The sequence below is a fragment of the Balaenoptera ricei genome, chromosome 12 (assembly GCF_028023285.1).
Source record: "Balaenoptera ricei isolate mBalRic1 chromosome 12, mBalRic1.hap2, whole genome shotgun sequence".
NCBI lineage: Eukaryota > Metazoa > Chordata > Mammalia > Artiodactyla > Balaenopteridae > Balaenoptera > Balaenoptera ricei.
Window position 1 is genome coordinate 18,486,532 of NC_082650.1, and position 22,585 is coordinate 18,509,116.

The following is a 22,585-nucleotide window of genomic DNA, read 5'->3' on the forward strand; positions in this document are numbered from 1 at the left end:
GTTTTTCCCATCTGGATGTTGGGAAAAGGCATCTTTCCCTCTAATCCTCTATTCCTTTCAGATGGTTCTTTCTCTGGCCAGAGAGTTTATCCATACGTATATGCTGAACAGAACTCTACTGAGTACTCTTGCACCCTTTTTAGATCTCTAGTGTTCTCTCTCTGCACAGCTCTCTCTGCAATGTTCTGGAAACTCTATCAAGGCATGAATGCTGGGGCACCTCTTTTGTTTCCTGTCTCTCAGGGATTACTTTCATTTCACTGCCTGAGGTCTAGGATCTTGAAAGCTATTATTTCATGTTTGTGTATGCTTTGTTGTTTCAGGCAGGAGGGTTAATCTGGTTCCTATTATTCCATCTTGGCTAAAAATTCCGTTAATGTTTATAAACATCTTCCTAATTTTTTTTTGGTTAAAGTTAAATCAATGCACAATGTAATAGGGTACTCTGGAAACCACAGAGTTCATGGTATTCATTAGTCAACAGGTTTTTACCAAGGCATTATTTTTAGGCACTGAAAATACAGAGGTAAATAAAATGCCAATATTGCCCAGAGAAAACATTCTATCACAAGCTCCTTGAACAGAGTTCATTTCTCACTTACCATACCATGAAGGCATATAGCAGATAGTTATCAAGATAAATTGAGTGTACTATTAAGTGACCAGTTCATTTAAACATAAATAGGTAAAGTTGCTGTAGCTGCTATTGATTTTACTAAAATAATAAAACACTGATCCAAGGATAGAATAAATTGATTCCAGAAAAGTGATGAAGTTTAGAATTTTGAGTAGTTGAATTAAGACCACATTTCAGATTGAAATGAATTAAGAATATATTCAATTGTCCATATTATTTCTTAATATAGTAACATTTTACTAATGAAAGAAAACACTACAGGAAAATTTTACCTTTCCTATAAAAAGCATAATTTTAATTCAGAAACTTAGGAATCTTTAAAAAAACACGTCCACCCAAATGTAAATGGGAATTTAATAATATCAGATATGTAATTTTGTTTCACTCTCAAGATTTATAATGGTATCATTTAAGAGTATGTTTCTAGTATAGTCTACCTTACTGAAATAACACAAACATCTGACACTGAACATATATTCAGTACTAAGCACTGGGCTAATAATAATAAGCACTTTACGTGTATTGTCTTCTTTAATTTACATCAGACCCTATGACATTAGATATTATTTCTATCCTCATTTTAAAGATAATGAAGCTCAGACACAGAAACTTGTCTAAGGTCACATAATTGTGTAACTAGCACAGCTAGGACTTAAATTCAGTCTTCTTGACTCTAAAGCTCATTTTCTAAAAATAAGCCACAAATTCAAATTTATAAACCAGGAAAATAGGGCTAATTAATCGCAAAAACTTTCACTATGAAGTTCCCTTAAATAACTGTTTCCTCTAAATATAAAATATTAATATTTTAGCTCCAATATTTTAAGAGCACTTTTATTTTAAAAGTTGAAGCTAAACCAATTATTTCTAATATATATGCAAGCAAATAAAGCACTCGATATTTAAAAAAGATACAGTTTTGTATTTAAAGAATTTGTAATCTCTCACAAATAGATCAACAAAAATATTCAGAGGAAAACTATCATATCTTATTTTTTCTTATAATGTGTATACATCCTCATGACTACAGAGTATGAGAAGGAATGACACATTTGCTCTAAAAGAGATACAATTATTTTCACATTAATGCACATCTTTAAAAAGGGTTTTTTTGTTTCTGTATAATAGATATTTATTCTACGTGGAGAGTGGGTATAAAATGTATATAGTATTTTGTATTTCTTTGACATCACTGGAGAGAAAAAATATGGATCAAGGAGATGGAGTCCCTCTTATAACAAGAGTCTGATGAAGACACTTTATCACCAGTCTCAAAACATGTGCTCTCAAACTCTCAAGAAAGGCTTTGAGCTTTCTCATGTAGGCTCATTTGTACACTCCTGTGAGTATAAGGGATGGACAATATAAGGGACCTTAGAAAATATTTCACCTTTGAAGAAATTATAGTAATATTTTTGTTATTTACCTGAAGATTTTCACAGGTCTCTTGACTGTAAGTGAGTCTCTGGATTTCTGTAGGTGAAACAAGATATAATGCTTGTCCATTGTTGGTGAAGCAGAACGTTCTGGCTATCCGCATATTGGTAAGGGGCAAGTAATACACATCCAATAGAGGTCTTAAACTTGGCAAACTTGAGAAAAAAATTAAAAACTTGTTAATAGACAGGTAGGTTTTAGTCTTGAACAAATACTATAGGAGGTAAAAATAGCAGGGAACTTATAAACCTTACGATTTAGTGTAACTGAGTGGGAGATAAAACTGATTTGTTTTCCTCACGTACTTGTTCACTATGAACTGAATGAAAATAAATTCTCAGTGTATAAGACTGTAAACAAATAAAAGCCTTTCTTTCAAACTGAATATGATTCTGCAACATTATGTGTTGAGGGAGGAAATGTTATATTTGTGTTTAAAAAAAAAAATCTAACTCTTACCTAAAAGTCATAATGTGTCCATTGGCACAGAAGCAGGCAAGGCAGATACTGTTACTCAATGATACAATATCTCCACGAAGAACAAATGAGGTCTCTGTAATGTTTTGCTTATAAGCACAGTTCTGAGTTGGCAGTGAGATTACTTTTGCTTGCTTTTCAGAACACATCACTGCATACTGGTTTTCACTAATTTCCTGAGAAGAGGAGGGAGATACAGAGACAGGTCTTCGTTTTTTCAATTTCTCCTTTTCATCCTTCTCTTCAGGAACATTGTGTTCTTTCCAGGATTCATATGCGGGTGGCATTAAGCAGCCTGTGGAATCCAGGAATGCCATTCTCAGGACTGCCCCTTTTAACCTCAATATAGTACCTAAAATTGTAATTTTAGTAAATAAAAAATATTTTAATCCCACAGTAAATATGTTTATTCCAACTCTGACACATACTAGACACTCAAAATGTATGTAGAATGTATACTGAACCGAAATTGTACACTGGCTCACTGATAGGATTCAAACTTCAAGCATGATATTTGAATCTGGAAAAAGATATCAATAAGTGCTACCAAATAAATAAGTGCTACTATAATTGCTACCAAACAGATAAACGCTAGGATGTCTGGAACTAGGGCTCATACCTGGCAAGTGCACTACCACTGAGTATGAGAGTAAGCAGATGGCATCTAGAGCTGCATGGTCCAATATGGCAGCCACTAGCCACTTGAAGTGTGGCTGGTCCAAATTGTGGCATGTTATAAGAGTGAAATACATGCTGGATTTGAAGGCGTAGTACAGAAAAAAAATTACAAGAAAATTCCACAATAATATAAAAATACTGATTACATGCTAAAATGATAGTATTTTGGATAGACTGGGCTATGAAATGAAATGTTACTAAAATTAATTTCACTTTTTTTTTTTACTTTTTTAATATGGCTACTAGAAAATTTAGAATACTATATGTGGCTCACACTGCATTTTTAATGGACAGAACTGATCTACAGGGTCAATGAGAAAAATAGTTTCCACATATTTCTAAACATTACTTCAAAAAAACTATTTACCAGTAAATGTCAAATACACTCAAGACATTGCTTTGGTCAACTTACAGTCTTAAATTAGTAGTTATATTTCCTGATTAACTTTAATTAATGGGACTCCCTTTCCTCCATATCCTTGAATAGGTAAATATGATTTATGCTCATTTCTAAGTAAGCTGAATGATACTATTAATATTAAGGATTTGGAAAGCAATAGAAGGGAGGGTATAGAACCAATTTAGCATTTCAGTTCTTATTTTAGGGATTTTTTTCATATTTTATTACTTTATACTTATATTTTATAGTTTGCAAAAAATTATCCATATATTATATTCTTTTGTTTCTAAGAGGAAGAGATCCCAGTGTTCTGTCAAAATTTTTCTTAGAAGACAAAATTTTCCTTTCCTCTTCATATTTATATATTTTGTCTATTGCAGAGTGGCCAGATAAAATAAAGGATGCCCACTTAAATTTGAATTTCAGATATACAATCAATACTTATTTTAGTATAAGTGTGTCCCAAATTCTGCATTATTTTTCCAAAGAGAAAGATGGGACATATTTATATTAAAAAATATGTTATCTAAAGTTCAAATTTAACTGGGCATCCTGCAATTTATTTGCTACTTCTGGCATTAGTCTATTGTCCAGGTTTGGCAAGTAGACAATTTAATTATTTTAAATGGTTTGCTAATTTGGGAATGGTTTATAGTCCATATGAACATATATGAGATATAGTAATCCCAGTACGTGGATTTTCTAAAAATGTACCAATATTTAAATATATGCTTGTCCTATAGTTGGCAGGATTATAGTATGTTTTCCAGCAGGGTAGTGGTAATTGTTGAGTTCTCCTCTTGAAGGAAAAAAAAAAAACCAAAAAACAGTTGGGGACAAAACAGACCATTTCAGGCTCTTAGGCATGGAAACCCATCTGCTTGGAAAACACCTCTCTTCTCATCATAGTTCCAATACAGATAATATGATATACATGTCATTGTTATATTTTAAAATAGACATCCTATTAAAAACAAACCTCAAAGATTCCAACATTGAAAAGAAACCCAAAGGTTCTTTCTTACATATGAAAATTATTTTATATCAAAGTAGATTTACAGCTAATTTGACTTTATAGCAAGTTGGAAAAATCTTAAATATTTTTAATATAGTTAATAGTAGATTATTTATATTTAATCCCTCTCTCTCATTTTTATTTATTGGAAACATTTTCTTATCACAAACTTGCAGAAAATTTAGAAGCTACAAATCAGTAAAAAGAATAAAAATTACCCAGAATCCTACTATTCAGTGATAATTACTATCAACATTTTGATTTTCATCTTTCTAGTTTTTTTTCCAATACATATACTTGTTTACTAATAAGAAATGAGATTGGTCAAGAAAATCATCATTATGTAACTTTTTCTAACAACTAGGTATGTAGTATATAGTAAATTATTGAGCTGAATGAATAAATCAAACTGTTCCTTTAATGTAAAGGTAGTTCAGAAATGGTAGAACTAGAAATGATAATTACATTTTAATTCTAAATTCTAAGTATTGTTAAAATGTACTATATAAACAAGAAATACACTAGTGAGCAAAACCATGTTTTTGTTTTTGTTTTTTTCTATCTAGATCAGCATAGATTAGTAACAGAAACCAGAATTCTCCATTATTTCAAGACCTATCAGATTCCACATACATGTGATAAAATTCAATCTCATTTTCAATATAGGAAGACTGTAAATTTTTTCTTCTTAAAATTTTTTTATTAAATCACCTTTTCTAATTCTTCAAAGAAGAAAATTAATGTATTTTAAGACTTCACACTTAGAGATTAAAAATAGCCAAGTATATAATGTTTAAAAATATACTTTTCTGTTTTTTCCCTAAATATGTACCATCCTTTTGCTTATAGAACATACTATTCTGAGGTATCCTAGAATGCAGTAGAACAACACTGTTCTTTTTTGTTTTTGTTTTTTCATTTTCTTATGTAGTAATCATTTTAGACATGATCCTAGGATTAAAAAAATATAAAACCTGAATGGCTATATAAGTAAATGATATTCTGGAATCTTATTCCATGTATTCCTTCAATTAAAAACAAGACTATAACTATCCCCATTTAGACTTAGATTGATTCAAAAATGAAAAGCAAAGGCTTCTATTAAATTATACTAAAGTAAACCTTCAATAGAAGTATAGCACCAGAGCATACATACCACTTGGAGACACAATTACTGGCTGAAGAAGTCTTTGCTCTCCTCCTGGGGGAAGGTTCAGTGCAATGACAAGCACTGTTCCCAATGTAGTACCAACCCACAAACATGGGGAGGGGGCTGAATCTGCCTTTCGAGTAAAAGTTTCACAGAAATGAAGAGCAGAGATTGCTTCTCGGGATTCTTTGTCAATGCTGGTTACACTTGAACTCCGTGATCGGCTGAAGGAATTATCTTTTATGTCTGAAACAATTTAAAATGTTGTGAGATTGTTCAAGTTATAAAATATCATGTTTTTTGCTTGGTATAAGTTTTGCCAAATAGTTAATCTGCAAAAAGATAAAATCTATAGCATATTTAATTTTAATTTTCTTTTAATTGAAAAGAAAAACAATTTACTTTTATGCTAACAATTTTTTCCTTTGCTTGTATTTGAAACACAGAGGGACAAATCCGCACTTCTCAGAACTGAGCTGGGGTCATCCCAGTGAGTGTTTGGATGTATGATCTCTGTGGTTTTGGTGCAGCTCTCTGTTGGTATCCTGGCTGCTTTTCCAATCTTAGCCCTTACTACCCTTTCTCATGGTGCTGTTTCTTCCTTTGGTAGTATAATTCATGATTAGGTAGAACCAGGAAAGTGGGTATTTTCAATTTTCTACATTAAAAAAAATGCTTTTACAAGTACTCTGATTCTACCTTCAAATTTATTGTATGATGGACTTTTTTCCTTCAAATCTTTCCATATGAAAGCCTTAATCCATAAAAATTTAGCTTTATTTTTTTTTTAAATGAGATTTTTAACTGTAACCAACGTTCATCTAAGGCATTTTTCATTAAACTGTAAAACTGGTATCTGGCTCATACTTAACTTGATGCCAGGTATATTCCCTTTACCCGGCTCTGTCTGTAATGACAGGGATACTTGTAAATTATACTAATAAACCCTCTCTTGTCTTCAGCTACCTTCTCTGCGGCCAATCTCAAGCCTGTTTCAAGCCCTGGCCTCTTTTCTCTTGGAATGCATTTCCAAAGGCTTATAAAAATTTTTTCCTATTATGTCTCACTATGCAAAATCAAAATACGTCATTTCCCCAAGGCTCTAAATTATTCTAATGGCACTATTTATATTAATGACACCCCTGTTCTCCTAGGGAAACAATACTTGAGATGAGTCCCAATTTCGGTTCTTCCCTTTCACTTTACTTACATGTCTCTGATGGGATGCCAAGTCCTACGCTATTCTAATGTTTGTTTCTTTCTTTCCAGTACTAATCAATTTCCATTACCCTATGTTCAGGCCTTTATCACCATTCATCTAGACTACAATTCCCAAGAGATCTCCCCACCTTCACTCTGTCACGGTTCTATCACAACTCAATTAAATTTTACAAGGTACAGTTTTAATTCTATCACCTCTATCTTAAAAATCCGCAACGGTTCCTCTTATACTCTTACTCAGGTTTTTAAGACTCCAGGAAATATCTTAAACCTACCCTCCCGGCCCTATCTGCCAGAGTGCTGCGCTGCCCTGCTTCAGTTCACTGTGGGAAATAAACCGAGCCATTCAATGTTCTCCAAACATACCTGGAGCTTACCTACTTTTTTGCTTGTGATTTTCTGATTCGTGCCCTTGCCTTTTCTCTACCTATCTAGATGGTGTTTATTCTCCATCTCAAGTACTGTCATCCTCATGAAGTTTATCCTGATTCCTAAAACCATACACAGTTTTTCTCTTTTGAATCTTGATAGCTTTTTATCTCCCGCCTGGCATGAATAGTACATTTGTTCTGTAGTTATTTCTGACTTGTCTTAGGCCTTGTTCTAATGTGACTGTAAATTTCTTGAGAACAAGGGCTCTCTCCTTTTGATGCCCTGCAGAATTTGGCATAGTGCCTTGCATATGAAGGTATTCAACATATACTTGCTGAAGACAGACCTACAGTTCGAAGTATCTAAAGCAATGTGTTTCTGCTACACCACTGGGATATATTAAAATTTCCAGTAGCTTCTGCTGTTCACATCTAATAAGTCATTCCTCAAATCACATGTTTCCAATGCTATTGTGAAAGAAATGACTTCATAATGTTGTGAAAAATGAAAAACACGCTCAAGTCTTCTAAGTTGTATTTTACTGAATAAAAAAGGTATAATTCAATCCTACTTACACCCCCAAAAGCTTCTTGTAATCAAATTTAGATTCATAGGTTAAAAAAAAATTCTCCCAAACAATAATTATATACAACATAATTTTGATTATAGTTAGCCTCTGAAAACAATAAAGCCACTAGTTATGACAACAGCATGGGTTATTTCTAACTATAGTTTCTAAAAATGCTTTTCTTTTGCCTGAGATTGTGCTTCCTGTTACAGATTATGACACAGTATAAAAGAACTACTTAATGTAAATAAAACAACTTTCTATAAGCAATAGCTCATTACTGGATGAGTTTGTAATATGATATTGATTCCAAATGTTAACTCTTTATGTTCCCAAAGTTATTTTAGTAAAAAACCAGAAATTTAAAATTTATTTTCCAATGATAAAAATATTTGTTACTTTGATAAGACATACACACAACAAGATGAACAGACATATTCATCTATATTATCAGTTGTGACCTAGTGATAAAAATGAAAATCAGTGATACAAGAAAATTTAATATTATAAATTTCAATATAAATTAAGCTGTATGAAAACCTTTACTGTTACCTATTAAAATTACAATAGGTGATTCACAACAATCTATACTTCAAATGTTAATTCACAGGCCAAGTAAACATTATTTTAATTTAATAGAGTAATTTAACTATATAAAATTCATAAACTACAACTGTGTTTTTATTATATGACTTCTCTATAAAAATTAGATTACCAGAGAAACTCCTATGGCTAGATCAATATGGGAAAATGAACTGAATCTGAATCAACTCTGAACTTAGAGAATTAGGTTGCTTATTTTACCTGTGTAGAACTGTTTGAAACAAGTTAGAATCTTCAGCAGTTCATGCATTGTAACTACCACTGACTGCTCTTAAGTTAGATGTTGTGGGTCTTTGTGGCTTAAATTTTAGAAATTGGGCAAGCTTAACAAATGGAATAGAAATTTTCGTTTTCATTTTAGTAATAAGAGCAGAAATGAAGTAGCTACCACTAAGTAGGGCCTACCATGTGCTTCATACCATCATAAACTTTACATTTATCATTTTATTGAATCTATATAATAACCCTGAAAAGTATTATCATCACAATTTAACAAATAATAAAGTAGAGGCTCAGACAGGTTAAATGACTGAGAAAGCTAGTTAATGGAAGAGTTTGGATTTGTGCCCATGTTCAAGTCTAAAACATCTGTTAGGCAACTCCAGATAAACATGGGATTAGTCATATCACCAATATCATACGAGTGGAGTGTTTTAGTTATTATTGAGCATTAAAGTTCAGTCTTTAGATTTAAAAAAAAAACAGAACTGGAACATGTGGTCTTTCTGGCCGATCTAAACTCAGAAAAAAATTGTCATTAATGCCTCCATCCAGCTCTAGTGATACAACCAAGTCATAAAATCATTGCTTTCCTGTTATTCTCTGTATGCCTAGAACACTCCACCTGTGTATATCACAGTCTCCCGACACACAGAGCCTTATGCAACAAAATTTTATATCCCCCAATCAAAACATAACGCCAAGAGGTAAATTTGGTCAGGGTAAAAATTAGGACAAAATACTTACTCACATAAAGATACATAACAGTTTGATATTTTGCCTCCTGTTCTTGACACTTGAAAAGTGACATCAGCAGTCTAACAATATCGCCCATGATTCCTGAGTTGTGGGCCATGGAATCTAGGGTGAAGCTATGGTGAAAGTACAATGTTGCATAATTCCCCTATAAACAAAAGTGAATTCTATTCACAGAAGCTTCCACAGGTGCAGGAAAGTCCAACAGCTCAGCTACTTTAGCAACATTTGGCAGTTTGAGCCTATGGATAATAGTTGTTTTTCCCCGTTGACTCTCTGGCCAATGTAAAAGAATTACCAGCTAAGAATCTCTACCAAAAAAATAGTTCAGTAGCACAATGACTTAAGGGGAAATTATTGAGGCAACATGGGTATTGTTTCAACATATATATTAATCAAAGTTATAATTAGCTTAGGGCATTGAGATACACGGGCACACAAGTAAAAGATAAACTGAATAAAGATGATCTATAAAAGCACACAGCACACATTTTGATTAAATTACTTAAATAATTCATAAGTGTGAATATTCTTTTAAAAAGTAATTGACATCCTATTTTTACTAATTTAAAAAGTACTTCTACATGTGTTTTCTCATCAGATTTTTAGGTACTAAAAGACACAAAACCATTTCAAGTAGTAGTATTCAGTGTTACTGAAATCATGGGCATCTTTGAGAGTCTGATGAAAACTCTGGATCCTCTTGTTGGGGAAAAAAATGCCTAAGGGTAGCCTCAGATACACGTGGGTTCAAATGGCATCTTTCATTTTTATAGTGAAGGGAACTATGCTCTTCTCAAAACATACGTTATTCAACATTCTAGAATTTATTTCTGGTTCCCTTAACACCAGGGGTATTACAGGGTTCTACTAAACTGTTTTTCCTATGTTCAGGAATGGAAACTTTCACTGATGACAGTGGAAGATATTATGCCTACTCACTCATAGTAACATGCTATCAGTATAACTGAGATAAGACTATGATTTGGAAATGCTAAAAATCAGTAAGGTGAAATGGACCAATACCTAAGTCTGTATTATGCATAAGAAGATAGTCAAGGAATCTAGAGAATTAACAGTGAGAAGATGAGGTGGGTGAGCAAATACAAAGGAGAAAATCTAGTCGTTTCTAAGACAAACATGGGTGAAATCATCCGTATGCAGTCATACTTCTTATCCACTTAAAGGCAATAGAAATTCTAAAATTAAAATGGAAATCCTGCTTTATATTTACTATATGGAATCTTATTTTTGTCTTTATTGAAATGTCATTTGTCCCTATCCTGGGATACCAGGGAGCTGTTTTGGAGCTGGATATAAAGCAGAAGGAATGTGTGAATATATTCACTCTGCTTTCCTAATGGATAGGTTGCATAGAAAGTGAAACAGAAAAGATACATTTCCCACCTTATTATCATCAAAAAGTAATAATGATTCTTGATATGAGATTCACTATAATACAGAAAACTAGTCATTTATTTTGAAAATATTAAATTCTCATAAAATAAGTTTATAAATAATAAAGTTCAAAATAAGTTTTCAGATGGTTAATAGAAATTAATCTAAAATCACACATATTTTAATCTTACACTAAATTTTGTTTAGATATAAAGTATGACAGGGCTGAGGAAATATATTATTTTGATTTGCTTAAATTTATATTATAATTATCCTTTACAATTTACAGATAGCATCCCGAAGGCTATTAATCCTTAAACACTTAGTCATTTTAAACTTGATTTTCAATGAAAATCTAGTCTATGGTCATTTTAAATCTCCTGATTTCCTTGTCTTCCCATTAAAGAGAGTTTAACTACTATGTATTTTCATTTATTTATTTTACTTACCTAAGTCAGGCTTTAGGTCAGTAGGCAAGCTTAACTTTCTTGACATTTTTGCTGAAAAATAAAATGCATTTTTAAAGTTCTGAAGAATATCTGATTCATGCTTATTCATACCAACTGCTCTTCAAGATAGGAGTGAATATTTTTCTTACTAAGTCTAGATGTTAAGATAATTAAGATATGATTAATAATGTTATGGGTGGAAAGTAAATCTTATTTTCAACTTTTTAAAACGTTTGTACTTACTTGACTGTAACATCTTTGAGTGCTTGAAGCTCTCACTTCAAGGAAGCCTTTTAAATTCTAACTGTTAATTATTTCTTAGGCTCACAGGAAAGGGTTAGGCTTTTCTAAGGAAGCAAAGTCATTTCTCAGAAAGAAGGTGTTGCAGATAAGGACAATAGAGGCATAAGACTGAATTTGGGTATGTGATACAATAAAATCTTTCCAGCTCCTCGTCTTCACAGGTATTAGGCTCATTCTTTTTTAAGTTAATCTCTTGAACATAGGACATCCTATATCTACAATCAAATTGAAGTATTTGATTACATCACAAAAATATTTGGCTCATCCATTTCTTCATATATGTCAACAACTCAATTTACATTTTAGTAAAAAAACAAAAAAACAAAGTCATGCTCAGTCTAAAATTAGGGTATTTACAAAAATATAAACTACAGATATTTCTATTTTGGATTAGAATAATACAAAAGCCTATGTAAAAACCTACTGAAATTCACTTTCCATCCTGAAAATCAGTTATTGCCTAAATCTAGGAAGTGATTTAAAGTTAGGAGGTGTTTAACAACATCTATCATGTTAGTGGCAGTGCATGCGTAACAGAATAGTGCGTCCTATGTGAAATTTTGAAAAAGCATTTGTTTGTTAATACATGAATGTGTATATTGGGTTAAATTTTGGACTGTTAGGAGATATTTAAAGAACAGACCCTGCTAGTCCATAAGGGCGCCATGTAAACAAAGAGAAATCCAGTCATAGTACATAACTTCCACATCTAAAAAAATGACAAATCCAGTGTTAGGAAAGAGGCATTAGGCAAACTGGGAAGGGATAGGGGGAAATCAAGTATTTATTTCTAAGCTTCATTAATCTAATTAGCATCCTTTAAAAAATAACGACAATGGGTCAAATATATGAATCAGTCTTATCCCATTTTCACACAGACTTAATCAATCCCAGCTAAAAGATAAAAAGTAATAGAAAACTAAAATAGCCAAATGAAATCTCTGGTTGGTTGATCTCATATAAATGGCTGCTCTTGTATTTAATATCCAATTCTCTTAAACCTAGAAGATACTATACCCCTCCCAAAATGTTTTTAAAAATGCAATATTAAACTTTTGAAAGAATTCAGAGGTTTTCACCAAATATCAAAGGTACAATGCACGTAGACTGATAAATAATATCTATACAATATCCGAAGGAGAAAAATCAGTCAGGTACAGTCTAAAGATACTCTTTCAGAATCAGATGATGTGCATGCCTCTCTAGACCCCGCTACTCTGATTTGATTAAGTTATTCTGAAACTCAATCAAGTGCTTATAAATCTTGAATGTGCACACCAGTCACCTGGGTATCTTGTGAAATCAGATTCTTGCACTTCTAACAGGCTCCCAGGAGATGCTGCTGCTGCTGTTATGTGGACCACAGAGAGCATCAAGGTCCCTAGACTAAAAGCAACTTCAGGATAGGGAACAAGACTAATTCATCAAACCCAGTATGTAGATAGAATAAGTCCACAGCAAACATTTCTTGAATAAGCTTCAACATCTAGTTTGTAAAATGTGGAAGTGTAAAGTACGGTGGTTAGGACTGGATTTGGAATCAGACCAAATATGAGTTTATATCTAATTCAACCGACTTCTAGGTGTGTGACCTTAGGCCAATCACTTTGCCTCTCTAAACCTTAAATTTCCTCATCTGTAAAATGGGAATAGATAATAATGACAATTTCACAGTTGTGAAGATTATATAAGATGACATAAGCAAAACATTAGGCATAATACCTTACACACAGTGTGGATTTGATAAACGTTAGTTATTATTTATTAATAATAAACAAAATGACTTTTTCATAAACTGTAAAATGTTACACAGATGAGCTACTAATATACTTGTAAACAGCCCAATATTTCTTTATTCTAATTCTATGGTAATATTCCAATTAACTAAAACAAGAAAATGGAAAAAAAACTTTTAGGATATAAATATAGAATGGCATGCACAACTATAAGCTCAATCTCTTTTTAAGTTCATTTCAAAAACTAAGTTCTATATCTAAACATAAGAAGCGAAATAACCTGAGTAATTTATATTTTTATGGGGAAGCGGTGGAGGGGGGAAAAGATTTCATTCCTTGGCATTTCCTGTGTAATTTATATCTGTGCCTTCAGGTTCCATAGCCCTTTCTTCTGTAGTCTCCATCTAGTGATACTAAACCCATCTGATGAATTGATCATATAGTTTCAGATACTGAACTTTTCAGTACTAGTATTTCACTTTGTTAAAGTTTTAATTTTCTCTGCTGATATTCTCCATCTGTTCACTCACTATGACCATTTTCCCATTTCAGTACCTGAACACATAATATTATAGCAGCTGCTTTAAAACTCTTGGCTGCTAATTTCAACATCTAGGTCATCTTTTTTTTAAATTTTTTTTTTATTTTTTTAATTTTTTTTATTTTTTTTTTATTTTTGGCTGTGTTGGGTCTTCGTTTCTGTGCGTAGGGCTTTCTCCAGTTGCGGCGAGCGGGGGCCACTCTTCGTCGCGGCGCGCGGTCCTCTCACTATCGTGGCCTCTCCCGTTGCGGAGCACAGGCTCCAGACTCGCAGGCTCAGCAGCTGTGGCACACGGGCCCAGCCACTCCGCGGCATGTGGGATCTTCCCGGACCGGGGCACGAACCCATGTCCCCTGCATTGGCAGGCGGATTCCCAACCACTGCGCCACCAGGGAAGCCCCTCAACATCTAGGTCATCTTATAGTCTTTCTACTGATTTTTTAAATTCTTGATTATGGGTCATATTTTCTCATGATTTTGAATTTTTATTTCACATGTCTAGGAACTTTTGATTGAATGTGGACATATGTTTTGACTGACTAGTAGATAATATGTTGAAGGGAGCCTGGATTATACCATCAACCTTAACTGGTGTTGAGTTTTGTTCTGCCATGCAGTTAAATTACTGGTGGATATCAAGCTTGGTTTTATTCTTTGCTGGGGTGGGTCTATTTCAGTTAGAACTTTGTTCTAGGGTATGGCTCTTATGCTAAGAACTGATCCTTACTCTTCAAGAGTGGCCTTGCTGGGATATAAACAGAATGAATGAGGTGCTCAGCAAGGTCTCACTAGGTCTCACTATGTCTACTCCCAGCATCGCATGACCTCTGATATCACTGGCCAGCTCTCAGCCTCACAGCAGGTGGTTGTTAAGTAGGCCTACTCAAGTCTTGACCAGCTCATATGCGGCCCAGCCCTAAGGCAAGGACTTGCATTGAATCTCCACAGGGACTTCTAGGAATCCCCCTTGAAGCAGTTCCTTCTTCTCTAGTGCCCTCCCTCACAAATTCCAGTCACTTTAGAAGCCCAGAACTCCAATTTCTTCCTCCTTGGCTTAATGAGACTGCAATTCCACTTGGGTTCTAATCACTCTGCACTGCAACAGGAAAAGTATTCTCTGGCAGAGAACTGTGTTTCACCTCATGGTTTTTCTTTCTCGTGAGGATGACAGTCCTGGACTGCTCAATGCCTGGAAATAAGAGCCTCATGTATTTTGACTAGTTTTACTGTTGTCTTCTGTAGAGGCTAAGTTCCAAACCCAAGGTCTAAAGTTGAAATTTAGGCTAAATGTTTCTATCTTTCAGTTTTTGTGACTACTTCAGAGGAATATCCTTGTTTTCAGGTGTGTTTAATCAACCTCCTTGGTGGCAGGTCCAGGAGAGGTGGATCCACTTCTGGAGAACCTCTAGTTAGTCCTCCTGGCTTATAAACTGTACTCTGGTTGTAATTCTGTGAGGAAGCAGTTGCAGACTTTATCCAGCATTTTCTGAAGCTCATATTTTTACTTCTCAGGAGTCTCAGAAGCACTTGCCAACACAATTATCTTGTCACCTGATTTCATCACACTGAAAAAGAAACTTCTGCTCATGCTTTGAAGTTACTCAGCTTCCACTGAGGTTTTCAAACTGAAAACATATGATCTGAATGAGTTCTTGGAAGGCAAATTGCCTGTTTTTCTCTTCTTTATCTGTGTATTCTTCAACTCTTGCCCTGGTACCCAGTATCTTCCTTGCTTTGAAATCCTCTGTCACTAGAAACTATAAAATAGCTCTCTTTTTCTATGCCTTTGTCCACAGCAGAAACAATGGGAATGACAGTAAAGAAGTTTCTTCAGTCTGAAGAAAACTGGAGTCAGAGATATGTCTCAGCAGGCTGTTAACCTGAGTCTTTGCTCTCTCTTCTTATAAACCTGAATGAGAATATCAAGCTGGCTGGCTGAATAAGCAGTAAAGAGCTGCATTTGATTGTAAAGAATAATGAAGTTACACTTAATCACAACAATCATGTCTGCAATGGTAGTTTCAACACCAAGGAAAGATGCATGATGTTCAAGAGAAGCAAATCTTAAGGCAAGGGGACTGCTTGGGCCATTACACCAGAGTTGCCAGTTTCGTCACGGTTGATGCCTTTTAGTTCTTTGCAAAGAAAAGTTTCTCAATTATAGAGATTCTTACTGCTTCTCTGAAATTACACAGATGCTTTGAAATTTTCCTTTAGCTTTTCTACCCACTGTGTCCCACATCTTATTTTTCTAAGGAAGGTTTTTTAAAGGAAAACAGAACTATGAATTTTACATTAAACAATGTACCAACAATAAAAGGTAAAATGACTTCTTATTATGACAGTATGAAGAAGATGCCAAAAAAGCAAATGGATCTTTGTTTACATCGAGAGCAGTTCAATAGTTAGAATAAAGTGACAATATCACTTTTCTCACCTGCAGAGATCCAATGCAACACTTTTCATGGATAATGTCGAAATGTATGCATATTAAATAAAAGCAATCAGAATTAAAAAAAAAAAAAGACTAAAAATCAGCTTGTAGGATAGAGCAAGCAATCCAAGGGGGAAAGTGGGACCAAGAAGTAGAAACTCTCCTATCACACACTATTTTAATAGTCATTTGAACTAATAATGTCAGTTTCTACCTCCCATCCTAGAATATAAATTCTATGAATTTGGGAACAGAATTTATTTTGCAAATTACTGCATCTATGCATGTGTCTAGCACTTAATGTGTATGTTCAATAAACATGGCAATGAATGAAAATATAAATAAAAACTGTTATTGGAATTTTTAGAAAGAAGCTGAATTTCTTCACGAAATGAAATAGAGAGAAAAAGAGGACAAATTAAATATAGGCTTATTAATCAAAAGGACAACTTTTGGAAATACAAAACACTTATCCATTACCTAAGATGAAGGAGAAACTTTAAAGATACTAATACCTGTCTGCTAAAGATCTGGCTATTACAAGTTCTCTTAGTTCTTGAACTCTTAGAGCTTTTGTCTTCATTATTTTTCCTGTCTCTACGTACTTTCCACAAACTCATAAAACTTAACGTCTAGGATATCACCATAATTAAAAACATCTCAAAGCATTTCCTATAGAAGGTATTACATAAACTTAACATAATAAGTGCTGTGTGAATTATTCCCCCCGAATTCATATGTTGAAGCCCTAACCCTTACTAACTCAGAATACGACCTATTTGGAGATAGGACCTTTAAAGAGGCGATTAATTTGAAATGAGGCCTCTAAGTGTGGGTGCTCATCCAATCTGATTGGCACATATAAGAAGAAGAAATCTGGATACACAGACACACTAGGGGTGCATGTGCCTAGAAGAACAGACTATGTGAGGACACAGAAAGAAGGCAACCATCTGTAAACCAAGGAGAGAGGCCTCAGAAGGAAAAAAAAAAAAACCTGTCAATGCCTTGATCTTGGACTTCTAGCCTCTAGAACTATTCTAGAGAAAGTAAATTTCTATTGTTTAAGCGACCCAGTTTGCAGTATTTTCCTATGGCAACTCTAGCAAATAAATACAATAAGTAATGACAGAAAATAAATTGCCACATCAATAGTACTGTTCAAACGATAGTTGACAAAAAACTATTTCAGTAACGTAACTTTAATTTGGACTAATTTTCTTTATGTTAGGAAGCAAACAGCAAGTTATTTCTAGAAAGATCATTGCATATCCTTCTAATGTAAGAAAAAGATGATTCTATAGAGAGACGCATATACAGTAAGTACTGGTAATAAAACACAAACAGACTTTGCTGAGCAGATTTTATTATGAAATTTGACAGAAAATACACTAAGAAATAGAATTAGAGTTTGAGTACACAATATGCCATACTCTTCAGATTTTAGTCATCCTGAAAAAGAAGAAAGAATTCATTTAGAGGAATTCCTACTTGTATAATGGTTTTAAAGTACCTGTCTGTGAAATTTCATTCTTGACAATTAAGAGTAAGTAATACGCTTTTTTCAAAGTGGAAAGTATTAAAGTTACCTGTAAAAACGGTGTTACTGCACACTTGATTCATCTTCTCTTTCCAGATGAGCTTCTGTTCTTTCAGTAGCCATATTGTGGATTAAATGTAAAGATGAACTTCTATAGATGTAGCAGCCACATTTTGGGTTGAATATTGGGGAATATAAACTAGAAATATCACTACTAATTTGTTTTATAATGAATTAGAATAATTTTAAAACTTAAAATTCTACTTGATTTCATACATACCTTTTCAAATTCATATGGCGAACTCCAAATAAACCTCTGAGAACTTATTTTTCGAATTGTAAATACAAAAGAATTGGGAAGATAGCACAAGAAGAGACCATACACTATGAGAGCAGGGACATGCTACAGTGTAGAGTCAACAGACCGGGATTCTGATCTTGACTAAGTCATGATCATGGGATATTACTTTGGATAGGCTCAAATTCTTTCCTTGAAAAATAAAGGGGCTTGAGCTGCTTTAAAACTGTAGGATTTAATAAGTTAGTGATTTAGAATATAATGGTTCAGAACAGATTTAAGTCTGTTAGAACACTTCAATATAAAAAAGGAATCATTGGCACTCATGTATAGGAGAACTCATGAAAACAGCACTTGGACATTATCTTCATTTAAGTAGACTTCAAAAATTACTTCAGTTTTTGCTAAGAAAGAAAATCAATTATTCCCCAAGTAACTGCTAGTTCAGAATTTGAGACATAAAAAGGGCCCTGGAGGTATTACCTTTCCTATATTAATAAATACCATATGACAAATATCTAGTAAAATGTCTAGAACTTAGGAGGTGTTCATTAAATAGAGCTACTGGGGTGGGATGAATTGGGAGATTGGGATTGACATATATACACCACTATGTATAAAACAGATAACTAATGAGAACCTGCTGTATAGCACAGGGAACTCTACTTAATGCTCTCTGATGACCTAAATGGGAAGGAAATCCAAAAAAGGGATACATGTATACGTATGGCTGATTCACTTCACTGTGCAGCAGAAGCTAGCACAGCACTGTAAAGCAACTACACCCCAATTAAGAAAAAATAGAGCTAATATTCTGTTCGTTTTGGCACAGCCCTAATTAAGTCACCATACTTTCGAATCTTTATTCTTTCATCTCCAGTATTATTTCCCCTTCACAGTTTCATGTAATCAACTTGATAATCATTCCTTCTATATGAAAATTAGTAATAAGATGGGGCATGGGCAGGGTTGTAGACTATAGAATCCAGCTAGAAATCTACTTTCAGACTGAAATAGACTCATAATGAAATAGAATGATCTTTAGAAAAATTTAATTGTGTAATTTCAAGATCTAACAATCTAGCTAACATCTGGACCACATTTTATTCATAAGTATATCATGAAAAATTTGTTTAATACTTTAACAAAGATACATATTTTAGGACTATTTTTATATAAACTTAGAATAATAAAAAGCTTTATATATTTCTGAAATTTTATAAAATATAAATAATGAACAAATAAAAAATTGATAAGCAATCTTATTTTCTAAATGATTTACAGAAATTGCTAACTAACTACAGGAAAGTTATTGATTTTGGAAATGTTGGCCATTAAGATTTTACTAACAAAAATTATTCATAAGGTATGAACAAGCAAAACAAATCACTATATGTGTATTACATGCATAGGGATGCTGCAGTTGCATTATACTATGCTATATTTTTACTGTTAAATTCACAAGACTAAAGTTATGTCTTTTTAGGCTGCTATTCTTATGCACGAACAATGAAGTCATTGTCAGTATCATTTACCTGAGTTAGCTGTCGGTCAGGAAACAAACAATGAAGCCAGGCTTTGGGTAGATGGGTTCGGGAACCCTACTGTCCACTCTAGTTACTTTCACTTGAGTCTGCTCTTTGAGGAAGGTAGACTTCCAGGCACTGTATATTATATTTGCGTGATGGGTACCATGATGGCCCCCATGACCTAGTGCTTGGACAGAATTTAACATGAGCCACCTTTTTTCCAGGTTACCATGTAGATAGAACAGGGTCAGAGCCAGATTATCTAGTTTCAAATCACACAACAGATTTGTTTTTGAATCCTTACAGCCTTCAGTAAATCTTCTTAAGAGGTAATACAGGATAGTGTTAAGAGGACAAACAGTGGAGTTGGACAAGCTCAGTATAAATCATGGCTCCCACATTTGCTAGCTGTGTAGCCAACAGATACTCTACATACTCTTTAACTCTTAGTGTCCTCATCTGTGAAACAGGGAAATAACAGTAAGTAGCTAATTGAGGTTACTGAGTGGATTAAATAAGAAAAAAATATTTATAAATGGTTGCTACAGCGTGCTAGGAAAATTGTAATTGTTAAGTATATTTTAAAAAGATTGTTACCGTCTCAGCTATCTCAGCTGTACTGTCAGGCAGCAAAAAACAGTTGATTTTCCACGGTTGAGTCAGATTGTTAACATGAGAATGACATCCTGTACACCCCCTGGCCCCATCCTCTCCAATATGACACAAGCAGCGTTACTTTCAAAGTGTAAGTAAAACTTAGGGACAAAACTTCAGAGCCAATACATTCTGTCAGCCTTCCACATAAGGTCGTTCTTTCACCAGTGCCAATCTTGGAGGTTCGAGGCTTAATTCTTATGCTTTCCTTTATTAGGCCACAGCATAACTGCCTAAGCTGAAGCAATAAATGTCTGTAGATTGAGGAAGAACAAGGTGATAATTTTATGAGGTTCAGGATCCTTTAGAGCAAGTATAGGATTGGATGATAGGGAACATAGTGAGGTCAGAACGCTCAAGGAGTCCTAGCACATTTGATACTATTAAGCTTTAAGTATTGATAGAAAAAAGGAGAGGTCTTTAGGAGATTTTATGAATTTTTTTCCCAATGTTTCATTGACGTTTTATGTGTTTTTCAGTAGCATATTTTATGCTAAGTCTTATTACGAAACTAGACACTAATGTAGGGAGATAAACTGTGTTTTTTTTGTTTAAACTGAAAAAACTTTACAATCTAAAATGGCATAGTCTCCATCTGAATGAAGAAAAAATTGAGAAGTAAGCTTGCCTTCTATATACCTTGGGATATATGTTGGAATTAAAAAACTACCAGTTATAAAGTAAGTCAGTCACAGGGATGTAATGTATAGCACAGGGAATACAGTCACAAATACTATAACTTTGTATGGTAGGTAATGTATAAAAATACAGAATCACTTTGTTGTACACCTGAACCTATTATAATATTGTAAGTCAATTATACTTCAAAAAAAATATTGACAGATTCCAACTGAAAACAATTAACATTATATATAAAAATAGGAGATATAACAGTGGTTTCTGGAGATGAAAAATAATTATTTATAACTGTATAGCTAACATAAGTTTGAAAAGTTGAATAAAGTTAATATGCTTCCCAAAAAATATAACTATAGAAAGTGGCATGACAAAAAAACTTGCTGATAACATTCTTGCTTTCTTTTTTATGTTACCAAAGAACTATCCTTCCCATAATGTTCTCAATCCTAAGAAATTTATTAAAGCCTTTCAAATAATCACACTCAGATATTCCACATTACATATTCTATTCATAACACAGAAAAAAAAGGAAAGTGAGTCAAAACATTTAACAAAGCAAACATAACCCCAGGATCGAAAATCAAACAGATAAATTATTTGAGAAATTTAATTATGTACAAAGTAACTTTCATGCAAGGTAAAATTCCTAGGTAATTAAATTCTACAAGTTCTTTGATAAATTATATGTAGAAAAGTCCCTTCTAACTTTTTACATTACATGACAGTAAAAGAACCTCTAAAGTACTATTAAGATAGTATATCCTAAAAAGGAAATTGGTTGAAAAAGAATTATGCAGTAGTGCTCGTAGATAATGAAAGTGATTTAAATGTTACCAAATGATTCACTAAAGTACCACAAATACATAGAGATAAATAATTGATACTCCATAAATGAAGAGCCCTTTGCCCAAGAATAAACCGCGTTATTCAAAAAATGACCAGAGGTGCTAAAAGTCAGCCAGTGTTAATATGACTAAGCAGGGTTCAATTTACAACATGCAAACAATATGGATGCTACTTCTACGAATTTTAGAAATTTACCACATATTAAACTTTATCAGTTGAAAAGACGTAAATCTATTCCAGCTGCCTAGAAATTCATCTAATTTAATACAATTCAATGAATATATGGTGGGAGTTTTGGGGGAAATAAGTAATATGTTAACAGTGTAATAAAATTTTTGGATTTACATCAAAGATTAAATGTATTCTCTTTTAGTAAAATGGTGTTTCTCAGGCTTGTAAAAATCTTCAGACAAAATTCAAATTTTTATGACTAAAAAACCCTAGTTTGATTATGTCCCTAAAGTTTAATTATATATTTTATCCCCCAGTTTGAAACTTTGAAAATCTTGGACTGAGTAATTAATTTCAAAGTATCACTCATTTTTACTTGGGGGGAAGGAGTCGTAGAAAATCCCCATTTAACCCAAGGGTAGTACAGATTACGGACTAAAAGTCAATATTTTAAAGAACCACTTCCTTGAAATCTGGAGTCTGGATAATGTGAGGATAGAAGACAGGTAGGAAA

General features: G+C 33.4%; 1 protein-coding gene across 7 annotated transcripts in view; it reads right to left on the minus strand.

Annotated features, from left to right (window-relative positions):
* STXBP5 (syntaxin binding protein 5) overlaps window positions 1-22,585 on the minus strand; it is a 165,864-nt gene that overhangs the window by 21,194 nt on the left and 122,085 nt on the right. For all 7 annotated transcript variants that reach the window (XM_059941045.1, XM_059941041.1, XM_059941039.1 and 4 more), the window contains 4 exons: window positions 11,381-11,431; window positions 5,801-6,040; window positions 2,534-2,903; window positions 2,064-2,229 (listed from right to left, as the gene is read on the minus strand). In XM_059941045.1, coding sequence (XP_059797028.1) covers window positions 2,064-2,229; window positions 2,534-2,903; window positions 5,801-6,040; window positions 11,381-11,431 — 827 coding nt within the window. The remainder of the gene's footprint in view (window positions 1-2,063; window positions 2,230-2,533; window positions 2,904-5,800; window positions 6,041-11,380; window positions 11,432-22,585) is intronic.